Source organism: Lacerta agilis, chromosome 3 (assembly GCF_009819535.1).
Source record: "Lacerta agilis isolate rLacAgi1 chromosome 3, rLacAgi1.pri, whole genome shotgun sequence".
NCBI classification, from domain to species: Eukaryota; Metazoa; Chordata; class Lepidosauria; order Squamata; family Lacertidae; genus Lacerta; species Lacerta agilis.
In genome coordinates, this window is record NC_046314.1 from 88,696,024 (window position 1) to 88,717,922 (window position 21,899).

The 21,899-nt window shown below is 40.4% G+C and overlaps 1 protein-coding gene across 5 annotated transcripts in view; it reads left to right on the plus strand.

Moving 5' to 3' along the window:
* Positions 1 to 21,899, plus strand: part of ENAH (ENAH actin regulator) — a 75,312-nt gene that overhangs the window by 26,695 nt on the left and 26,718 nt on the right. For 3 of the 5 annotated variants that reach the window (XM_033144675.1, XM_033144680.1, XM_033144681.1), the window contains exons 1-3: positions 8,489 to 8,592; positions 13,981 to 14,146; positions 19,200 to 19,377. In XM_033144675.1, the coding sequence (XP_033000566.1) occupies positions 8,504 to 8,592; positions 13,981 to 14,146; positions 19,200 to 19,377 (433 nt within the window). In that variant the 5' untranslated portion in view covers positions 8,489 to 8,503. Of the gene's footprint in view, positions 1 to 8,488; positions 8,593 to 13,980; positions 14,147 to 19,199; positions 19,378 to 21,899 lie in introns of those variants that run through there. The other 2 variants (XM_033144677.1, XM_033144676.1) reach the window with 1 other exon arrangement.

A 21,899-nucleotide genomic window follows, 5' to 3' on the forward strand; every position in this document is an offset into this window, starting at 1 on the left:
GCTCATCGAAAGGATGCATACAATTGAATGCTTGGACTGTAACGTGGATTGCTAAAACATGCACCTTGAAACTATTGGCTCAATATATAGGAATGTGCCTCATGATCGGCTGCTTCTCCCCCTTTTGCTTCTCCCTCTGTTTCCTTCCTGTACTTCCTGAACTGCAGATTATTATTATTATTATTATTTGCATCATAACCTTTGGGGGCTAATCTAGGCTTCTGAGTGCAGTTTGTCAGAGCTAGGTGGGATATTTTTGATGGTGTGCTAGTTGTGTGTTCTTTAGGTGAATTGGATATCTTGGTTGTTTTAAGTTCAGGTAGGCAGCTGTGTTGGTCTGACGCCATTGAAATAAAAATTTAAAAATGGTCCAGTAGCACCTTACAGACAAACTACCAGTAAGTTTGTTCTGGTATAAGCGCATGCACATGAAAGCTTATACCAGAACAAACTTAGTTGGTCTATAAGGTGCTACTGGACAATTTTTTACTTTTTGATTTTTATTTGGTTGTTTTAAATATGTTTTATTTTATATTGTTGTAAACTGTTACAAATATTTTCTATAAATAATTAAAAATAAAAATACTTAGCTCTGAAAACTAAACTCCACAAATTATATTCCTCCAATGTTGATTCAAAAAGGATTTCTAATTCTGGTTTGGGTGGTACCCTGTGTGCTAACTGTGGTTTGTTGTTGTTTAGTCGTGTCCAACTCTTTGTGACCCCATGGACCAGAGCACGCCAGGCACTACTAACTGTGGTTAGTGGGAGCATATTTCTGAGGGTCAAACCATGGTTTGGCCGACTTCTTAACTGAGCTGTTGAGACTTGCTTATCATAACAATAATTCTATATTTGATGTTGTCTAAAAATTGTAGATGCATTTTGAACAACTTTCTGTGGCATAAGGGCATTGGGATACTGTGCTGGTTTGGAACTTAGAGATATGTGCCATAGCAATTAAATGAAACTGCACAATAGAAAAGGCACAGACGGTGCCATTATGAAATTTGACATTTCAAGAGCTGATTTTAAATGTGTTCATCTGTATGCACACATTGAATAACTACTGCTTTTTATCTAGCCCTGGAATGATAGAAATGAGAGCTCTATTTATGAAAAGTCAGTATGAGCAGAAGACCTGATTGCATTAGCTTTAAGAAGCGGTGAACGTTTTAAGATTTTAAAATACCCTTGCTGCTTAATTTACCCCAAGCGGTATCCAAAACAGCTTACAATAGAAACTAAATACCAAAAAACCCCAACAGTACAAAATCTAAAGTATATTACAGTCATACCTTGGGTTACGCTAGCCATGGGTTGCGTTCAGCACAGGTTACGAACGCGCCGAACCCGGAAGTACCGGAACGGGTTACTTCCGGGTTCGGCGCATGCGAAGAAGCACTAAATCGAGCTTCGCACATGCGCAGAATCATGTCGCGCACATGCGCAGATTCAGCGCTTCATGTTACGTGTTGCTCATGTTGCGAACGGGGCTCTGGAACGGATCCCGTTCGCAACCAGAGGTACCACTATTTATTTATTTATTTATTTCATCCCATCTTTTTTCCAAAGTGGACAAAGTAGTATACATGCCTCTCTTTATTTAATCCCCCAAACAACCCTGTGAGGTAGGTTAGGCTGAGAGGCAGTGACTGGCCCAAGGTCAACCAGTGATCTTTATGGCTGAGTTGGGATTTGAAACATGGTCTCTCAGGTACTAGTCTTACCCACTATACTACACTGCCTCTATTACTACTGTATAATAAGTACAGTACAGACACATGTCGGAATGTTTTCTGTCTCCTGAATCGTGGTTGGGTTGTAGTAAAGTTTGTCTTGGTTCTGCTGCGGATTTAACTTCTACACGGGAGGCAATGTCCTGTAGTCTCATGCGAATGAAGGGAGGAACCTTCCCTCAATCTCTTTTTTTTTTTTTTACAAAATTTTATTAGCATTTTCATAATATAACACAAACCCAACCCCACACCTACAAATACAAAAACAAATACAAATACACATAAAGTCAGGATTCTTCTTCTTGTTTATATACCTTACACAAAAAAAATTCTAGTTCTGAATCTTGACGTTTGACTTCCCCCGCCTTTTCACCTTCGGTTTTAATTCAATATACTATTTCCTTAACAACTTTTTTCTATAAAAAGATTTAACTTTACTTAAAAAAGAAAACATACTTATCTCAGTCTTTGCATTATAACCTAAATCATAACCAAATATTCTTATAGCTAAACTTATTTCTTCTGTCCTTTATCATGCTGCTTTTAACTTAAAATTCAATATCTCCTTGCTTATTTAAAATAAACTTGTAATTAACAGACTTCACACTCCGATTTCGGATACCATGGCAGACCATTTAGACTATACATTTAATACTTCAACCCACTCCCCCTCTATCCATTGTCTTTTTCTGTCTTTCTCCACAGCCAAATCTCCCATTGTCTTCCTCTGAGTGACCACAGATCCAGGCAGCATCCACAACAAACCCAGCATCGAGCCTCAGGGCGTTCCTCATCTCCATTCTGGGCTCCTCCGATTCTTTTTCTCCTGCTTCTTTTAAAAATCTTAATTCCATGTCCCTTGCCCCCGAGCTGCCACCTCGGGGTCTGGATATTGTAAATTTTCCCGTTTCATGTTCCTTTTCCCGGGTTCGCCCAGCCATTTCAGACCATCCTCCAAGCGCCCCTCCCAGCTCTTTGCCAAGGCTTGATTCCATTGTGTAGAACTTTTGAAAAGCCTCCTCTGTGGAAAGTACATCCTTTTTATGAATAATTCCACTCAAGACCTGTAGTTTCCGATTAAGCAATTCCATCTGCAAGATAGTGAGCATTTCCTCGTCCCTTAAATCAGAGTTCGATACCAGTGCAATCGCAAAGTCCAGCATTTTAAGAGAGAGGGTGAGTATCAGATTTCAGTTCCTGTCTCTTCCTTCCTTTGTTTCAATTTTTTCCCACGACAAACCAAGTCGCCGCCATTTCTCCGAAGCCGGAGTATAAAGACCAAAACTTCAAACGGAGATATTTTTTCCCCAGTTAACCCCCAAAGTGGTCCATGGGGTCACGAAGAGTCGGACACGACTGAACGACTGAACAACAAACCCCCAAAGGGAGATCTCAACAGACTCAGTTTTCAAATTCCAAGTACTTTCTATTGATTGTTGTAGCAGCAGTCACTTAAAGGGTTAATCTCTTTCCCCACTCGAAGGGAGGGAGGCGGGCTGCCTTTCTTCTTTCCCCCAGAGCGTTCCAGGAATACAAAGAGTCAATCAATTACTCACAGCCTCTGGGTTCTTATCAGCTCCTTAATGACAGGTAGAACTTAGACGCTCATCACAGGCTTTGTCGCCGCATTTCCATCCCGGTTGGGGCATGTCCCCTATAGCCCGGCTCCGTCGTCCCTTCACCCCCACTCCCCCTTTACAGGGGGCGCGGGGGAAGGGTTCGGAGCCACAACGGGCACAGCCGGGGAGCCCAGGGTGCGGGACGCTCTTCCCGCACCCCGACCGGAGCCCCGCTATGCGGCTGCAGGGCTCCTGACCCCCGGGATGAACTGGGTGCTTCGCAGCCGAAGCAACCCACGACCACCCATAATGGCGTCAGCCGCCGGAAGCCCGAACCTTCCCTCAATCTCAGCCAATGGGAGAGTTCCTATGAGGAAAGGTGTTCATTTAAGTACAGGCTGCAACCATTTTGCGCTTTTCCAGTTGACACAAGACAGGGGATGTGTGGGTCCTTTGGGACACAGAAGAGGGCGGAACAGGCTTATGCATGCTCTGCTGACGTGCGCAGGGGCCAGGAATGGAACCCCTGTGCAAAATCGGCACCATCTGTATACTGAATTCAGGCACCTTGTAGATAATAACATCAATTTGTACCATTTTTTAAATAGATGAAAACGGTTGATATGTTGTGTGGAACACTTCCAGTCACCATTACTTTTTACTATTTATGTGTGGTGATTTATAGCCCACCTTTCTTATATTATGGAACATAAGGCTCCCCAGCACCTGTTTGACCTTCATTAAGGGTGCTGCAGCATGTGTACTAGGACTACTGTTTCTTACTGGAGCATCATCAAAATGTTCATTAGCAGATGCTGTGCTAATAATAATGACAATAAAGATCTGGAATGCAGATTGAGAGACTTGCCTTATCCCTTACATACCCAGTAAGTTAATGTGGTCTGGGAGAGCAGCTTCTTCAAGTTCTGAAGATCTCAGACAAAAATCACAAGCGGGGTGGGGGGGGTGGGACCGTGAAGCCAGCCAGTGCCTCTACATAGCTCCATTATATTTCAGACATTGTGATATATTGGCATATCACATTGTTTAGCTGGTGGTATATCATGTTGTTGAAAACCAGATACTGCCCAGTCCTAGATGAAGGGTGGTCTTTCCATTTTTGAAATAAAATAACATACCCATACAGTTTGACACTAGTTAAGCAAAATTATTTCCCCTTCAAGAACTGTTAGTCTCTCGGAGAGCCTATAGCCAGCAGGAGGATAGAGAACTACAGTGGAGCCACTTTTGACTGTCCTAGTTGAATCAAGTAAAGGTAAAGGTAAAGGTACCCCTGACTATTAGGTCCAGTCGCGGACGGCTCTGGGGTTGTGGCGTTCATCTCGCTCTATAGGTCGAGAGAGCCAGTGTTTGTCCGCAGACAGCTTCTGCTCATGTGGCCAGCATGACTAAGCCGCTTCTGGCGAACCAGAGCAGCGCACGGAAACGCCGTTTACCTTCCAGCCAGACCTATTTATCTGCTTGCACTTTGATGTGCTTTCGATCTGCTAGGTTAGCAGGAGCAGGGACCGAGCAACGGGAGCTCACCCCGTCACAGGGATTCGAACCGCCAGCCTTCTGATCGGCAAGCCCTAGGCTCAGTGATTTAGACCACAGTGCCACCCGTGTAGTACTCGCTAAAAGGTGGTGCTAGCCATTGTGGGCTTTTTACCCCTTTTAGCTGTCAAGATACTGGGAGGAGCTTCAAGGCTAGCTCCTGCCATCTGGTATGTTTTGCAGTCTTCACTGAATATCTTGCATCTGTTTTTAAGGCTTTCCCCCCTGCCTCCTTGTTTGTACTGATTCTCACTTCACAATTTGTGCAAAGCTTTTCATAACATAGCATTAATTAATAATATGAATGGTGGTTCTTCAGTGCAAGAGACGAAACAGTTCTCCTTTAAAATATCTGGTGAATGCTAAAAAAACAACAACATACAGATGATTAGCAAACAGGTTAAGAAAAATGACCTAGTCTACAATTATTTACTATTTAGCAAATAGAATTTTTTAGAAAGCTTAAGAGCACTTGCTGATTGATACGGCATTCTTGCTCCCCAAGAGCTGTTCTACACAAGTGATTTATAACATTTAGGTAGGTGGCATGCACACTCCATACATTATTCTATTTGTATATGAAGAAAGACAATTTTTCTTTTTAAAAAAATTCCACCAGTAAGTCTTAAATTACTTCTACGGTTCTTGTAGAAGAGTAACAATTGTGCTTAAGCACTTGAAAACAACACATATTCCTGTTGTAAAGTGATCTGCTACAATGGTAAACTGTTTCAATGCTATCTCTTAAGAGTTTGCCTGTCTATAGTGTGTAACTAACCCCTTGTTTGGGGGTGGGGGAATCTAGATTACTGTCTTAGACGTTCAAGAACTAAGGGTTGTATCCAGCTTGCACAACAGATTTTTTTATTCATCTCCTCTTCTGTGCAGCCCTCTGTGTACCCTCTAAATCTGCACCAGACACAATACATGTCCCCCCGCCCCATATATTCTATGCGTATACTGAGCAGTGATGACTGTGAGAGAAATTAAGTCATTTCTCAAAAATTGCTCCATGGAAATTAGTTATGGCAGAGTTCTGACAGAGATTGCATAGACTTAATGCATGAATAGTAATGCTGCTCTAACATGGTAGGTACAGTCGTACCTTGGTTCTCGAACATAATCCATTATGGAAGTCTGTTCGACTTCCGAAAACATTCAAAAACCAAGGTGCCGCTTCCAGTTGGCTCCAGGAGCTTCCTGCACTCAATTAGAAACCGCAGAAGTTCAGCTTCCAAAATTGTTCGAAAACTGCAACACTCACTTCCAGGTTTGCGGTGTTCGGGAGGCTAAATGTTCGAGTCACAAGGTGTTCCAGAACCAAGGTACGTGTGTATCTTGGAAGCTTTTCTGTACAGCTTGCTCAGAGTTTGTTTCAAGAAAGTGAAAGGCAAGACTGAGTACACTGAAATGTGGTTTAATGCATCACAATTCCAGGGTGCCTTAGAATACCGGCTGGTATTCCCATAATAGGATTTGTTGTCTAATATGTATCCTGCTTATTCTGCAGCAAGTTCCCAGGATGAACATCATGAAGTAGCTGATATGTAGCAAGCAGATGCTTGGCAAGCACATATTTACTTGTTTGCCATAAGCTTGCCTTCAAGCATTAGTGTTCAGCATTGCAACATGTAGTGAGCATTCATTGTATTGTGAAGCTGTCCTTTGATAGTAGGTGAGTGCCAGAACCTTTGCAGCCAAAAATGAATCTGTTAGATGCTTCTTTTTAACATATACAGGGATGTCCAGCGGGTTGACCTGGATCGACTGGTCAATCCCTGGCAGCTAGTGGCTCAATTAATTTCCTCCGTGGGAGAGAAAAAACATCCGCCCTGCCCCCTTGCCCTGTCCTTTGCTCGCGCACAATCACAAAAGCGGCGGATGGAGTTGAAAAGCTCAACAACTCGGACTTGCTCCCCTAAAAAAAGATCAACAACTTTGGTTCCCCCCCCCAAAAAAAATTGGTAGATCACTGCCAGTTTTTTATTGTGGGAGTAGATTGCAGTCTCTCGGGAGTTGGACGTCCCTAACATATAGTAATAAAATTTCCTGCACTATTAATAGTTTTATTCATAAGCATTTTTAAATGCTAAAAATAGCATACTTGATGGATTGCATATTGTGCTCATATTCAAACACCCATGCAAGTTTTGATGTCACAAAAAATAAGCACTTGCCTGAAGTAACTGTCATGTGATATGATGGCCCATTGCTTTCTTGCAGGCTAAGGGCACCTAGTGATCAAAGAGGGCAGACAGTTCTGCCCAAGACTAGACCAGTCTTCCAAAACTTGGTGCTCTGTACGTGGCTGGGGTTGATGGGAGTTTGTTTATTTTAAAACATTTCTAGGTGGGGCCTGCTAAAAGTGGCTTACAACAATAAAATATAACATACAGAAAAACATGACTCTACAAAAGAAATAGAAATGCCCCCCAACACCCCCCTCCCGAAAATCCAGTAGAATAGCAGAGAATAGCCATAGTCCAAACAACAAAACATGGAAGGCAAGTAAGAAAAAAGTTCTTCCAAAATCCTTGCAGCCAGGGCATTTGATTGCTTTTCTACCGAGAGGGACTTCCAGAGTCACAGGGTCACCACGTAAAAGGGCCCTCACCCTTATGACCAGTAAGATCCTGCCAGGTGGTCTGATCATCTCATCAGCAGTACAGTATCTGCATTTTGGACCAACTGCAGCTGCGTTCTAAAGCAGCTGAAGTTTCGATAAAATCAGTTTTGATAAAATCATTCCATCAAAGAAAAACAACAAAAAATTCAACAGCAAGGACATTCTTATCAAATAGGCTGTCAACCAGCTTGTCATACTCCCATCAAATGCCTGGGATAAAATATGAGTTTTATTTTGGTGCTAAAAGGAGGTTAATGATGACCTCCTTTTAGACCTTACTGGGGAGAATTCCACAGCTAGGGAGTCCCAACCCAAAAGGCTTTGCTCTTGGTGAACATCCCTCACATGGAGAATGCCCTCAGATGAAGGGTCCGGATAGGTTCGTATTGGGAGAGGCAGTCAGATATAGATTTGTGTATTTTAATTTCTTGCGGATCGAGTTGAATTCAGTAGGACTGTTTCGGTGTAATCTTTCCCATATGAAGGAGCGATGTGGAATGATTTCCTTTGGAGAAATACCATGATTAAACAGTTGAGGAATGATTTTGCAGGAGTAGGACCTGTCTGTGCTGCTCTATTTTTAAAGGTATTTTTAACTTGCCCTTAAACAAAATTGCTGGGATGGATGCATTGTGCTCATCGATCTTTTCTGCACAACCTGTGAAATCTTCCATGCCCACTTTTCTGCTTGTATTCCTTCATAACACTTTATGCAGAAGAAAACGCCCTTGCCTGAATGCCGGTGATAGTCACTTTGTAGTAGCTTGGTAAAAGTTTCTCCAGTTGAGTCCTGCATACACTTCACTGTTACCTACTACATTTAGAGAATGAGTTCAGGAAGGAAAAGAATTTTAGCATATGGCTAAGATTTCAGTGGCATGTTTATTTTAGGGACCAGTTACATTCTTGCAAGACTACTCTCTGACTTAATTAGAAATTGGGACACTACTTTCAAGCTTCTAGTCTAGTTGAGCACTCAAAAGTCTTGAGAAATATCCATTGCGGGGGGTTATACATTTACTATGAGAATCTTAAGATTGTCTGACAAAGAGCAGCAAACAATGAAACTGGCAGATATACCCTTGGCTGTGCTCCAGCTGCCTGTAGCAATGTAAGTACACACCATAGCTCTTGTTTGTGATAAAACGTACAGAAATTCTGCTTCTGAAAGATAATGCAAACTTTTAAATTAATTTAAATTGTTGTTGAAAAGAGGTTGATCTCTCTTTCTGATAACAAGTGGAAAGAAATTAATTGTTGCACGTAGTTTTTTTTATATGTAGCAAACTATTTTTAGCATGAATAGCTTGAGGACTACAAAACAATTAACAAAATAAGAATTAAAGATACATTTGGAAGATGCTCCTGCATATGTGACTTTATGACAAACACAAGGGAGTGACTGATATCCCACATGATGCCTTTTCTCCAAGTACTTGTAAGATAGTTATATTTATCCTTTTGAACCTTTTAGGATCAATGGTGGAAGTCATTTTTTACTGAACAGTACTTGAACTTTTCAGGTACTACTGGTTTTCTTGTTATTAGGATAAACAGAAAGGTTGATCTGGTTTCTCTTTGCATCATAGATAAAATGTTTTTAAAGAAAAAAAATGGGCTGTGTGCTAAGGGGACGGACGGACTAGGTTTTTGTACCAATATAATTTTGTATCTTAGTTGCTTAAAGCATGCTGTTTTCCAAAAACATTTTAAAAAGAGAAAATGAGTCATTATTGGTTTTCCAAACAAAGTAAGTGTTTAAGATTGAACTGTTACTATCTTAGTAATGCCATTTATAACTAAATCCAAATAAATCTTACATTTAACTAGCACAGTAAATTATTTTGTTAGGAACACAAATCTTCAGTTTATATAACAGTAGCATAATCTATAACATCATTTCCCTAGAGGAAAAACTACAACTGAAAAGGCAAAGAAAAAGCGACTTTGAATTGATTTACCCTTTAATCGATACATTTTGTTTATTGTAAATCATGGGTGGCATTCTACTAAAGTTAAGAGTAGACCTGTTGAAAATAATGGGCCTAACCTAGCTCATTAATTCCTGTGGTTCTACTCTGAGTAAAAATGAATTGAAAACTAGCTCATGGTTCCACAACACATTTAAAAGGGTATAGGATGTTAATCAACCAAAGGTCTGGTTTCCCTCCCATCCAGCAGGGTAATGAATGAGTAGCTCTGATATGTAATATATTATATTATATTATATTATATTATATTATATTATATTATATTATATTATATTATATTATATTATATTACGTGTATAAAAAGGATTCAGAACAGGAGTTAGGGCAGGAGGCTCCAACAAACTGCATACCAGTAAAATACTGCATTTTCTCCAATACCCCATTTTCATACACTGTGCATTGAAAGCTCTCAGTCATTGTGCTTGCACATTTTGATTTAGTTCTCAAACTGCAATTCCCTCTGGAAAAACTAATTAAGTATTCTTGTCTTGTCTAGCTAGGCTTCATGTTGTCTATTGGTGACGGTGCAAATACTCTGGGGTTATTGATTTGGTTTTTCCATTTATAGCATGAAGAGACTAAATACCTTTGCAATAAATAACACAGCTGACATACGTTGGTGCACTCTAGCAACAGCCTTAACTAAAATAACTTCTACTTTGTACCAAGTATAGAGGGGGTATAAAGTCTGAGTAAGGCAAGTGGCATAATGTGTGTTTTGCGTCCAATATCTGCATCAGAATTGTGATGGAGATATCACTAACATGCCCCTAAATGCTTTTCCACTGAGTATCTGCTTAAGATCTTAAATGCCAGAGAAGGTAACCTAGTCAACATGGTGAGCTCTTTGGTCAGGAACCAGCATTTAACATTGGAATGCAGTTTGCACATTGTTGTTCAGTTGTGTCCGACTCTTTGTGACCCCATGGACCAGAGCACGCCAGGCACGCCTATCTTTCACTGCCTCCCGCAGTTTGGCCAAACTCATGCTAGTCGCTTCGAGAACCCTGTCCAATTTGCACATAACATTAGAAAATAACTATGGTTTAACACAGATTAGTAGCATGCTGGTGCCCACTGCTTAAAAGGCTTCTACAACAAACCACAAGCTCTAGCTGCTCACTTACAGTATTAGTACAACAGAGCTGCTGTATTTATGTTGGTGGGTGATCTGGACTAATTCCCCCCCCCCCAATAATTTTTTTATTAATTTTCACATATTGAAACAATTAAAACTTATTTTTTATAACAAGAAGAAATATATCTCATTACTAAAAACATATATAAAAACTTTCTTATCCTTTCTCACTTTGTTTCATGACTTCCTCTTTGCTGATTTCATTATAATACATCTTTAGCAGTCTTTCAACTCATTTTAAACATTCTTATTTCAAATCCTCTAATTTACATTCTTTCTCTATCATTATCTAACTTTACTAACTATTTTCTAAATATTTCCAATTCTAAATACACACCTAAGCCTCAATTTCTTCCAAAAACTTTCCTCTTTAACAAATATTACAATATTTTTTTAAATACACTTTAAAATTGCTCCAGTCTTGACTAATTCTGTTCGGGTTTATTTCAGTAAGCCAGTTAAATATGAAGAGATGACTGTCTTGCTGCAAGGCTGCTATATAAAACAGGTTATAGTTTTCTAGATAATATCCTAAATCTTCATAAATAACCCCAATCCAGGATAATTTGTGACCTCTTTTTCCTCCACCAACACTTTAGTTTTAACATGCTGCAATCCTGTACCCACTTACCTGGGAATAAGCCCCTTTTAACACTAGGAGTTACTTGTGAGTAGACCATGTCTAGGATTGTGCTGTAACAAATGTTTAAAGATAGATTAACATAGTTTGTGATAGAGAAAATACCTCACTCTTTTGATGTTCATAATGCTCATCTATGCACTGACTCTAGTGCTTGTGTTCTCTTAAACTAGCAAGCTATCTTCTCATTTTTATTCAACAACCATGATCTGAGTTATGTTTTAGGACTGTGCAAATGGTCTGGTTTCAGTGTACATCACTGAAGTACATTGACTTAACTTTTCCCAAGTGTTTCAAGAAAGGACATTTTACACTGGGCATTTCTGTTGGATCTAGAAGTACGGTTGTTGTATCTAAAAAAAGAGCTATCCAAATAACAGCTGGGAAAGTATGCGTCAAACACCACAAGCTAATTTGTCTCACTCATGAAGCAGATGTCCATGCAGTTTCTTTGAGGATGAGCTATGTAGTCATTGTTTTTATGTTTCATTTTTGATATCTGATTCTATTGTATTTTTAGTCCTGTTTTTCCCATGTCATAGTGGATGCTTTCTAGCGGGGAAGAGCAGAATTTGAATGGGTTGTTTATACTTCAAAATTATACCGAATAAATGATCTATACTTAAAAAAATAGCTGAATGTTATACCCCCCCACCCCCAGTATAGAGTAATGTGGTGGTTTTCTAGAAATTTTTTTTAAATGCTGCCCTTAATTGATACAGCCTGTGTTAACATTTTTATTTAAATTATATTTGGAGAACAAATCAAAATAGCATTTCATGTTAAATTTATATGCAAAAAAATGGTTCAACTGACATATTTCAAATGTGTATTTAGTGTGGTTTAAATATTATAATGAAACAAATTCAGACAAATATTTTAAGACATGACAACTAAATATATGGGAAGTTTATACTGCTATTTAAATTTTTGGGGCAGGGGGATGAATATGCTGAAAACTGCCTGAGGTGCTGTCAACATAAATCTGTAGGTTAATGGCTCATTTTACAAAATATTTTATCCTCCTACAAGATAGCAAGGTTTTTTAATGTTATTTTTTCCATATTTTTTTCTGAATACATTGTTGCTTTCAGTTTGCTTCATGTTATTATGTAACACTGGAAATTATAATAAAATTTAATAAATAAATATGTAGTAGTGAGAGATGGTCTTCTGAAAAGATTAGAATGTGACTTTTGATTTTAGGTTTGACTAAGAACATTCAGGTTACTTTACAGTTGCCCAGTTTGACTTGAATCCTGCCATATTGAATAATTTCCAGCCAGTCTCCAGTACTCTATTATTCGACAAGGTGTTCAAGTATGTGTTCTGTGCTGGTTGGATAATGCCTAGGATGAACCTAGCAGCTATTTGTTCAGGCCAGTAGATTATGTTAGCAGGCTCTTTAACATTATGCTCCTTTTTGTAAATCCTATTGAGCCGCACTCTGCTTTATGTCCCTTGGAATCTGGGCTAAAAGCCAGATATTCCCAGATTAATAGAGGTCATGGAATATGTGGGCAGTTATAAATGGAAGAAGAATCCGTGCTCTGAAGTTGCAGGTTGAATAGGTCTGGTTCACATCTCATATTAAACCTTAGTTTAAAACAAACCATGATTTAATGAGAATCTGGGGCTGTTGGTTTGTTAACTCCAAATAAGTCATAAGTGGTAGCCAAGGTTTCTTACTGGCTAGCGTTTTGTGGTTTGCTTGAGGAAACAAAATCAGGAGCCTGTGTTCTGTTGGCATGACAAACCAGATTCTAGCTTGTTTCATCATGGTACACTAGGAGGTGGGGAACTTTTTGCACTAGCATATTGAACATTCAGATTAAACCATGGTTTGGAGACCTACTTGTATTTAAAAATAAATAAATCAAGAGAAGCCTAATAGTTAAAAGCAAGGATGCCTACTGAATCTCTGTTGGAAGAATGTTCCATAACCTGGGACCAGTGTCACTAAATACTGAACTTCTTGTTGCGTCCAGTCAGGCCTCTAACATTTGGGGGGGGGGGAGAGATAACTAGCAGTGCTACTCTGGATGATCCTTAAGGCACTGTGAGCCCAAGTTGTTGCTGTATTTACAATGTTTATTTTCAGTCATTTTAAAGCTGTATTTATACCAATTTAATATTATAAGCCATTTTGTGAAGATTTGTGCTTTGAAAAGTGGGTTAGAAATGTATGAATTGCAAGGTTGGGTTATAATTATAATAATAATAATTATTTTAATGACGTAAATTGGTCCACCGTGGTCATCCCTCCCCCTCCCCTATTCAGAAGAATTAGATCAGGGGTCAGAAAACTTTCAGCAGGGGGCCGGTCCACTGTCCCTCAGAACTTGTGGGGGGCCGGACTATATTTTTTGGGGGGGGGAATGAACGAATTCCTATGCCCCACAAATAACCCAGAGATGCATTTTAAATAAAAGCACCCATTCTACTCATGTAAAAACACGCTGATTCCCAGACCATCTGCGGGCCGGATTTAGAAGGCGATTGGGCCGCATACGGCCCCCGGGCCTTAGTTTGGGGACCCCTGAATTAGATGAACTGTTTGGAAACAGTGTCTGATTGGACTAATGAAACTATGTATGAACATTTCAGAATGGGAAATGAGTGGTAGAATGTTGCCTTTATTTTGAAAAGGTGTTTGCTTTCATGTAAGACATTTAACATCACTTGTTGTTTTTCTCTCTTCTAATCATTTATTTTCCCTTGTTTTAACAGTGAGCAGAGCATCTGCCAAGCACGGGCTGCTGTAATGGTCTATGATGATGCTAATAAGAAGTGGGTACCAGCTGGTGGATCTACTGGATTTAGCAGAGTTCATATATATCACCATACTGGCAACAATACATTTAGAGTAGTTGGCAGAAAGATTCAGGATCATCAGGTAAGTGATTAAGCTCAAGTAATTAAAATGGCCTTTTATTTTAGTTGGTCAGATGTAAATGTTCTCTTTCATTGGTGGAAGGAGATGAACTTTTGGATCCATCTCAGAGCCTTTAACTAAATAGAATAATGGGACAGTCGACTTCCGGCGGCGACGCCATTGCGGGTGGTCGTGGGCTGCTTCGGCTGCGAAGCACCCAGCCCATCCCGGGGGTTAGGAGCCCTGCTACCGCAAAGCGGGGCTCCGGTTGGGGTGCGGGAAGAGCGTCCCGCACCCTGGGCTCCCCGGCTGTGCCCGTTGTGGCTCCGAACCCTTCCCCCGCTCCCCCTGTAAAGGAGGAGTGGGGGTGAAGGGACGACGGAGCCGGGCTATAGGGGACATGCCCCAACCGGGATGTAAATGCGGCGACAAAGCCTGTGATGAGCGTCTAAGTTCTACCTGTCTTTAACGAGCTGATAAGAACCCAGTGGCTGTGAGTATTTGATTGACTCTTTGTATTCTTGGAACGATCTGGGGGAAAGAAGAAAGGCAGCCCGCCTCTCTCCCTTCGGGAGGTGAAAGAAATTAACCGTTTAAGTGACTGCTGCTACAACAATCGATAGAAAGTATCTGGAATTTGAAAACTGAGACTGCTGAGATTTCCCTTCGGGGGTTAACTGGGGAAAAATATCTCCATTTGAAGTTTTGGTCTTTATACTCCGGCTTCGGAGAAATGGCGACGACTTGGACTGTCGTGGGAAAAAATTGAAACAAAGGAAGGAAGAGACAGGAACTGAAATCTGACACTCACCCTCCCTTCTAAAATGCTGGACTTTGTGTTTGCACTGGTATTGAACTCTGGTTTAAAGGATGAGGAAATGCTCACTGTCTTGAAGCTGGAACTGCTTAATCGGAAACTGCAAGTTTTGAGTGGAATTATAAATAAAAAGGACTCACTTTCCACAGAGGAGGCTTTTCAAAAGTTTTATACAATGGAATCAAACCTTGGCAAAGAGCTGGGAGGGGTGCTTGAAGGATGGTTCGAAATGGCTGGGCAACTCCGGGAAAAGGAACCGATTTCTGGGGGTGGCAGCCCTGGAACGGGAAAATTTATAATATCCAGACTCCGAGGTGGCAGCTCGGGGGCAAGGGACATGGAATTAAGATTTCTACAAGAAGAAGAAGTATGGTACAAAGGTACGGAGGAGCCCAGAAAGGAAGTGATGAACACCCTGAAGCTCGATGCTAGGTTTGTTGTGAATGCCTGGATCTGTGGACACTCAGAAGAAGATAATTGGAGATCCGGTTCTGGTGAAAGACAGAAAAAGACAATGGACAGAGGGGGAGTGGGTTGAAGTATTAAATGTATAATCCAAATGGTCTGTCATGGTATCCGAAATCGGAGTGTGAAGTCTGTTAATTATAAGTTTATTTTAAATAAGTAAGGAGATATTGAATCTTAAGTCAAAAGCAGCATGATAAAGGATAGAAGAAATAAGTTTAGTTATAAGAATATATGGTTAAGATTTAGGTTATAATAAAAAGATCAAGATAATTGTGTTATTTTTAAGTAAAGTTAAATTTTTTTATAGAGAAAAGTTGTTAAGGAAATAGTATATTGATTTAAAACCGAAGGTGAAAAGGCGGGGGAAGTCAAACGTCAAGATTCAGAAGTAGAATTTTTTTTTTTTGTAAGATATACAAATAAGAAGAAGAATCCTGACATTATGTGTATTTGTATTTGTTTTTGTATTTGTAGGTGTGGGGTTGGGTTTGTGTTATATTACGAAAATGCTAATAAATTCTGTTTAAAAAAAAAAAAGAATAATGGGACAGTCCTCCAACATGTCAGAGGCTTTCAGAAGATTTTCACCACAAATCTACATTTTTTATCACCTCTTGTCTCTTTTACCAAAAAAAATAGATAATGCCAACTGAGTGGAATTATCTGGGGTTTTTGGAATGTAGATTCCAAGGAATTAGAGATCAAAGTTTCATTTATTGATTTAACAAGCCAGCTAGTTCCTAATCACAGTTTCAGATGGAGAAGAAAATAGGATTATTATATTTGAAATATTTTTACATCATGCCACTTAGAAAATACTGGTAGCAAGGGTCCCTCATCGTACTCACCCTCACAGTGTGATTTCTTTGTGAATTTTACAAAAGTCCCAATCTGCTTAAGCAGAAAGGATTTCATTTGTGACTTCAACATTCTGATTTTTTTAAACCAATATTAGAATGTGTATTGCTTACTTCTTGAAGGATAAGGGTATCAGGGACTTATAAAACAGAAACATTTGTTACAACAGATTCATGACCGAGGAGCCAAAGGTATGTAATTGATACTGTTTTGAAGACAAAATGAAGATAATAATGCAAATCTTTCGTGCAGCTGCAACTGGAATACTGTGTAGAGTTCTGGTTGCTTCACTTCAAAAATAATATTGTAGAGCTGGAAAGGGCTCAGTAAAGGGCAATCAAAATGATGAAGGGGATGGAGCAGACCTCACCAAGAAGTGGACTGACCATGACAGTGAAGTGATATTCACCACCACCCTATTTCCAGACAACCTCCCACACCACATGGAGAAAAGACTAAATCAAGGCTATTTCCTGCTCTCTGCGTTGGACCATTGACCACTTGAGACAGGCCCATGGCTGCCATGGAGCAATGAACTTCCAGACTGGGCTTGAGGCATGCTCAGCATGAATGTTGAAGTCACCCAAAATTACAGAACTGGGGTTCTCCAGCATCACACTTGAGACAAGCTCAGCCAGGGAGGCTGATGAGCAGCAGGTTGGGCAGTACACCAACAGCATCCTTAACTGGTCTCTTTAGCCCAGCGTCAGATGCAGACACTCTAGTGCTGCTCCAAAGAAGGTGGTACATGATAGTGGCATGTGAATTGTCTCTCCATTCTGGGCTGATGTCGCACTAAGTACCTGGATGGGCAGAGTTGAGTCATATTAGCCTACCTGGCTGCCCTCACTCAGGTTTCGGTGAGACCCAGCCTCAACCAGGTCAGCCTGCTGAACCACACTCAGATCATGGATTAGCATTTATTGCGAATTGACCTGGTATTCAGCAGAAGAACCAGCAGACTGAAGGGGACAGTGTTAAATTATCCATTGATGCTGCAATAAGGGGGAGTTTGATGAGGAATATCAGGCACAAACACCTGTCATCATCCCTTCAACATCTCATTCTGTAATGCCTACCCTTCCCCTTGATCACCTTCTACTCCGATAACCTTTCCTCAAGACATATCCTGTATGTGGAACACTATAAGAATACACAATTTATCATGCCACCAGGCCATGCAGACATCAATCCACAATAGGTCACATGTACAGCCCATCATAAAGATGTCAAGCCACCAGCTGAGAAACAGAACAGAACCATCTTGTACAGGCATCCCACCCCATCTCTCACCTGGGATATAAGCAGTCACTACAGATGGACCATAAATAGACACCAACAGGTGCTGTAATGAAAATATTGTTATTCAGTACTCATTGGTAAATAGTAACTGGCCCTCAAAAAAGAAAACTGTAAAAATTATCCATCTGTTCCTATCAGCTCATCTAATGTATAAATCCCAGAATCTAGCTACTTCTTCCATAGAAAGAATTATCTTTAAATCAGGGTTACCCCATGAAGTTAATCTTAAGTGTGTTAACTCTACCCCTAAGTGCTAAGTTTAAGTAGTGCCAGATCTCTGTTATGAACCTATTTAAGCTTAATGATTTGAGAAATATCTGTAGAAACCAAAATCCCTAGTGAAAATGCTTAGTGAAAGGCATAAACAGCAGGCAATTTACACTTTCCCTCTGGCATTCTTATTTTAACCACTTTATTGTTCATCCTGAATTTTGACTAAACTTATCCATTGATCTAATAAATTCTGATATAACTGTTTCAGGCCTGCTAACAAATAGTAGCAAATCATCTTCAGACAAAGCTAATCTAAATTCCACTTGCTCATGCACAAACCATAAATCTTTCTGTTCTGTCTAATTGCATATGCCAACGGTTCCAAACATAAATCAATTATCAATGGAGAAATAGGACATAAGAACATGGGAATAATAGTCTCTGTAACCTATCCCCAAGCCTTTCCCCCCAGCCAAATCAAGTGACGCAAAGGCAGGTCTCATCTGCAGGTGCTGCTTTTCTCCCCTAGCCCTATTCTGTAAGGTAAAGGTAAAGGACCCCTGGATGATTAAATCCAGTCAAAGGCGACTATAGGATGCGATGCTCATCACGCTTCAGGCCGAGAGAGCTGGTGTTTGTCCACAGACAGCTTTCTGGGTCATGTGACCAGCATGACTAAACTGCTTCTGGCACAACTCTTCTATGCTGGCCTACTGGCCCAGCATCCGTTTCCAATGCAAGATCTCACCTGGAGCTGCACTCATTGGGGCAGAAGGATGGAAGAGAAGTGATACTGTGTTATACCTAGCCCTCTGTTCTAGTCAGAGAGGGTATGCCTGCTACTGGGGCATACATGTACCTCTGCCTTTAAAAAAAAAAAAGGAAAATCCCTAAACGAAGTTGGAACTATGAGAAATACATGTCTGATTGAATGAGTCGCAAGAGGATTCGTACTTAGGATTTCCTTCCACCTGTGCACATAGTTGTGCATTAACTGCCTCTTAAGATTCTTCTCATTCCATTTCTATTAATGCTAAACAATATAGTCAAACACTGTAAAATATATTTATTTATTGACCGCTTACGCATTTTCATTGGAAAATTACTGTTTTATAATATATTGGTGGGGGTGGTGTTTTTTTAATTGTTATTTGGAGTGACCTAACTAGCACTGCAGGGTTGTTGTTTTTTAAATGCCTGATAATTAAAACAATGTAATTGAGGAAAATCAATAGGGAAGGGGACATTTGCTGATAACAGGAAGTGTATTCCAAGGCATTGGGCCCCTTAAGCAGGACCACAAGCATATCTCTTGAATTCTTTTGGAACAAGGAGAAGAGGGAAGGAATACACATCCACAGGCGAAAATGCTACAAAGCACCTTTAAGCCATAACTATACTTTACTATTTTTTTAGGTGGTAATAAATTGTGCCATTCCAAAAGGATTGAAGTACAATCAAGCAACACAGACGTTTCATCAGTGGCGGGATGCTAGACAAGTGTATGGGCTCAACTTTGGCAGCAAAGAAGATGCCAATGTCTTCGCAAGTGCCATGATGCATGCCTTAGAAGTGTTAAATTCACAAGACTCTGGTAAGGCTGCTACAAATTTCCACAACGGTTTATAAATAGTGGCTTATTGTTCAATGTTACTTCATTCTGTTTATCTTGAGTTGGAGTAGAAGGTCCAGATACATATTTTAACCTAAGCTGTTATCTTTCCAATAGACATGAGTTAGTTAGAAGTCGATGCATTAACAGTCCAAGGCTTCAGATTTTTAAAACTTAGCTCTGTCAGTAAAAAACAAAGACATCTTAATTAGAAGACCTGCTAAAAATAATTTGTTCCCTGAAATGGCTTTTAGGAAAGACCCAGCTTTAATTAATGGAAGCAATTGCTTAAAATATAACATTGAAGTAGTATCGTATTGGCCTTCTGATGGAGCATGAACAGCAAAATTATAACATGGGTGTGTTCGTTCTCTGTGTCATTTGATGAATGTGAATAAGACCAGCAAGCTGATTTATCCAGCAGTACTTTGAATTCAACTGACCTCTCAGGCTTGAATAACAATGAACTCTAATCATACATTGTAGTGCAGTTGGTTGCATTCCTGTTGCCTTTCAACTATACTGTATGCAAAATGGTTTTTTCTTGAAAGAGAGCCAGCCATTCCACCCCTCCCCCCTTTTCCCAGGGCTCTCTGCAACAATGGAGAGACATAGCATTAAGTGACTGATATATTCATCAGTGCTTCACAGTCATCAAACCCCTCAGGGACAAACTAGATGATACATTAAATATGTGAATTATCTGTTGTTAAAGATTTAAGCAGCAGCATATACCTCTGATCAGTATTAGGGCTCTGGGCAGGGGTTATTTAACCATTTCCTCTGCTATTCAGCCAAAGAAAATACTGGCTTGGGGTTGGGATGTTTTTAGTTGGTACTATGAGGTGGGGTGGAATGATTAAAAATCTTGGCCAACAATTCACTGTTCTCATCTGCATTGCTTTGTAATTTTTCTTTTTAAAGGATAACATCAAATATGTGACAGCAGTCACATCTAGTTTAGCACTGAGATGGTGGCTTAAAAAAGGAGTTTGGTTTGAAAATCTAGGGTGGATACTGATGCACAGAGTCCTATATGGCTATTGTGAGAGTGCAAATGTACAGCAGGACTGGTGAACCTTTGGCCCATCAGTCCCAGCCAGCATGGCCAAAACTCCAGATGGGAGTTTTAGTACAACAACATCTGGAGGGACAAAGCTTCACCAGTCCTGCTATATAAGGTTGCCATCTTTGTGACAGTCACAAAGCCCCTCTCACCACACCTCATGGATTGTGTTTCAAGTAAAAAAGATTGATTAAAAAAAACCAACAACAGGCAGAACAAACATTATTTCAATAAATATGTCAGATGCCCGAAAAAGAATTGTTTTTTAAAAGTTGCATACAAAATAACTGTCAGAGCTAAAACTAGGAGAAAAACCACAGGAGAAAAGGCTCCTTTGTACTGGAGGAGTAAATACCATATAGAACTTGTTTGCATTTTATTTCGAGGACATGTATGAGACTGAGGTGTAAGTCACCACACAGCACATGATCTGCTATTTAACACGCTGCAGCTGGTGCTTCATTTTGAATTGTTGATCACATATCCTAGAACAATTATTTCTAGCAACTCCTTTACTCATGATGATGATGATGATGATTTAATAAATTTGTTACCTTCCTTTCACCAGAAGGCCTGCTGCTTACAACAATTTAAAATACAGTGTTATAAACAGTTTTTAAAAATCTGCAATCATGGGAATGGGGTGGGTCCTAAAAGTATGCAGCTCGGCTGCCAGAGGCCCAGGAAAACAGCATTATGTAGGGAGGGAATTCCACCACTTAGGGACTGCCGCAGAGAATGTCCTTTTCCAGGCAGCCACCCCAAAAAACTTTTGAGGGTGGTAAAGCTGTCGAGGGGACTGTCAGCTGATCTTAGCAGCCAAGAGGATCTGTAGGGGAGGAGGTGGACTTTCAGATACTTGGGACCTAAATTGTTCAGGGCTTAAACCAGGGGTCAGCAAACTTTTTCAGCAGGGGGCCGGTCCATTGTCCCTCAGACCTTATGGGGGGGGCGGAGTGTATTTTTTTTAGGGGGGGGATGAACAAATTCCTATGCCCCACAAATAACCCAGAGATGCATTTTAAATAAAAGCACCCATTCTACTCATGTAAAAGCACGCTGATTCCCAGACCGTCCGCAGGCCGGATTTAGAAGGTGATTGGGCCGGATCCGTCCCCCATGCCTTAGTTTGCATACCCATGGCTTAAACCAGTATTTCTCAAACTTGGGTCCCCAGCTGTTGTTGGACTACAGTTCCCATTATCCCTGGCCGCTGGTCCCGCTAGCTAGGGATGATGGGAGTTGTAGTCCAACAGCAGCTGGAGACCCAAGTATGAGAAACACTGGCTTAACCCTTAGAGAGCACCTTGAATTGGACCTAGTGACTAACTGCCAACCAGTGCAGCTGTTTTAACATAACGGTCTGGTGGGCTGACCCTGCTAGGGGAACAAAAGTGGGGGGTTGCCACTTGGAAGGCAGCGCACTAAGTGGGCCTTG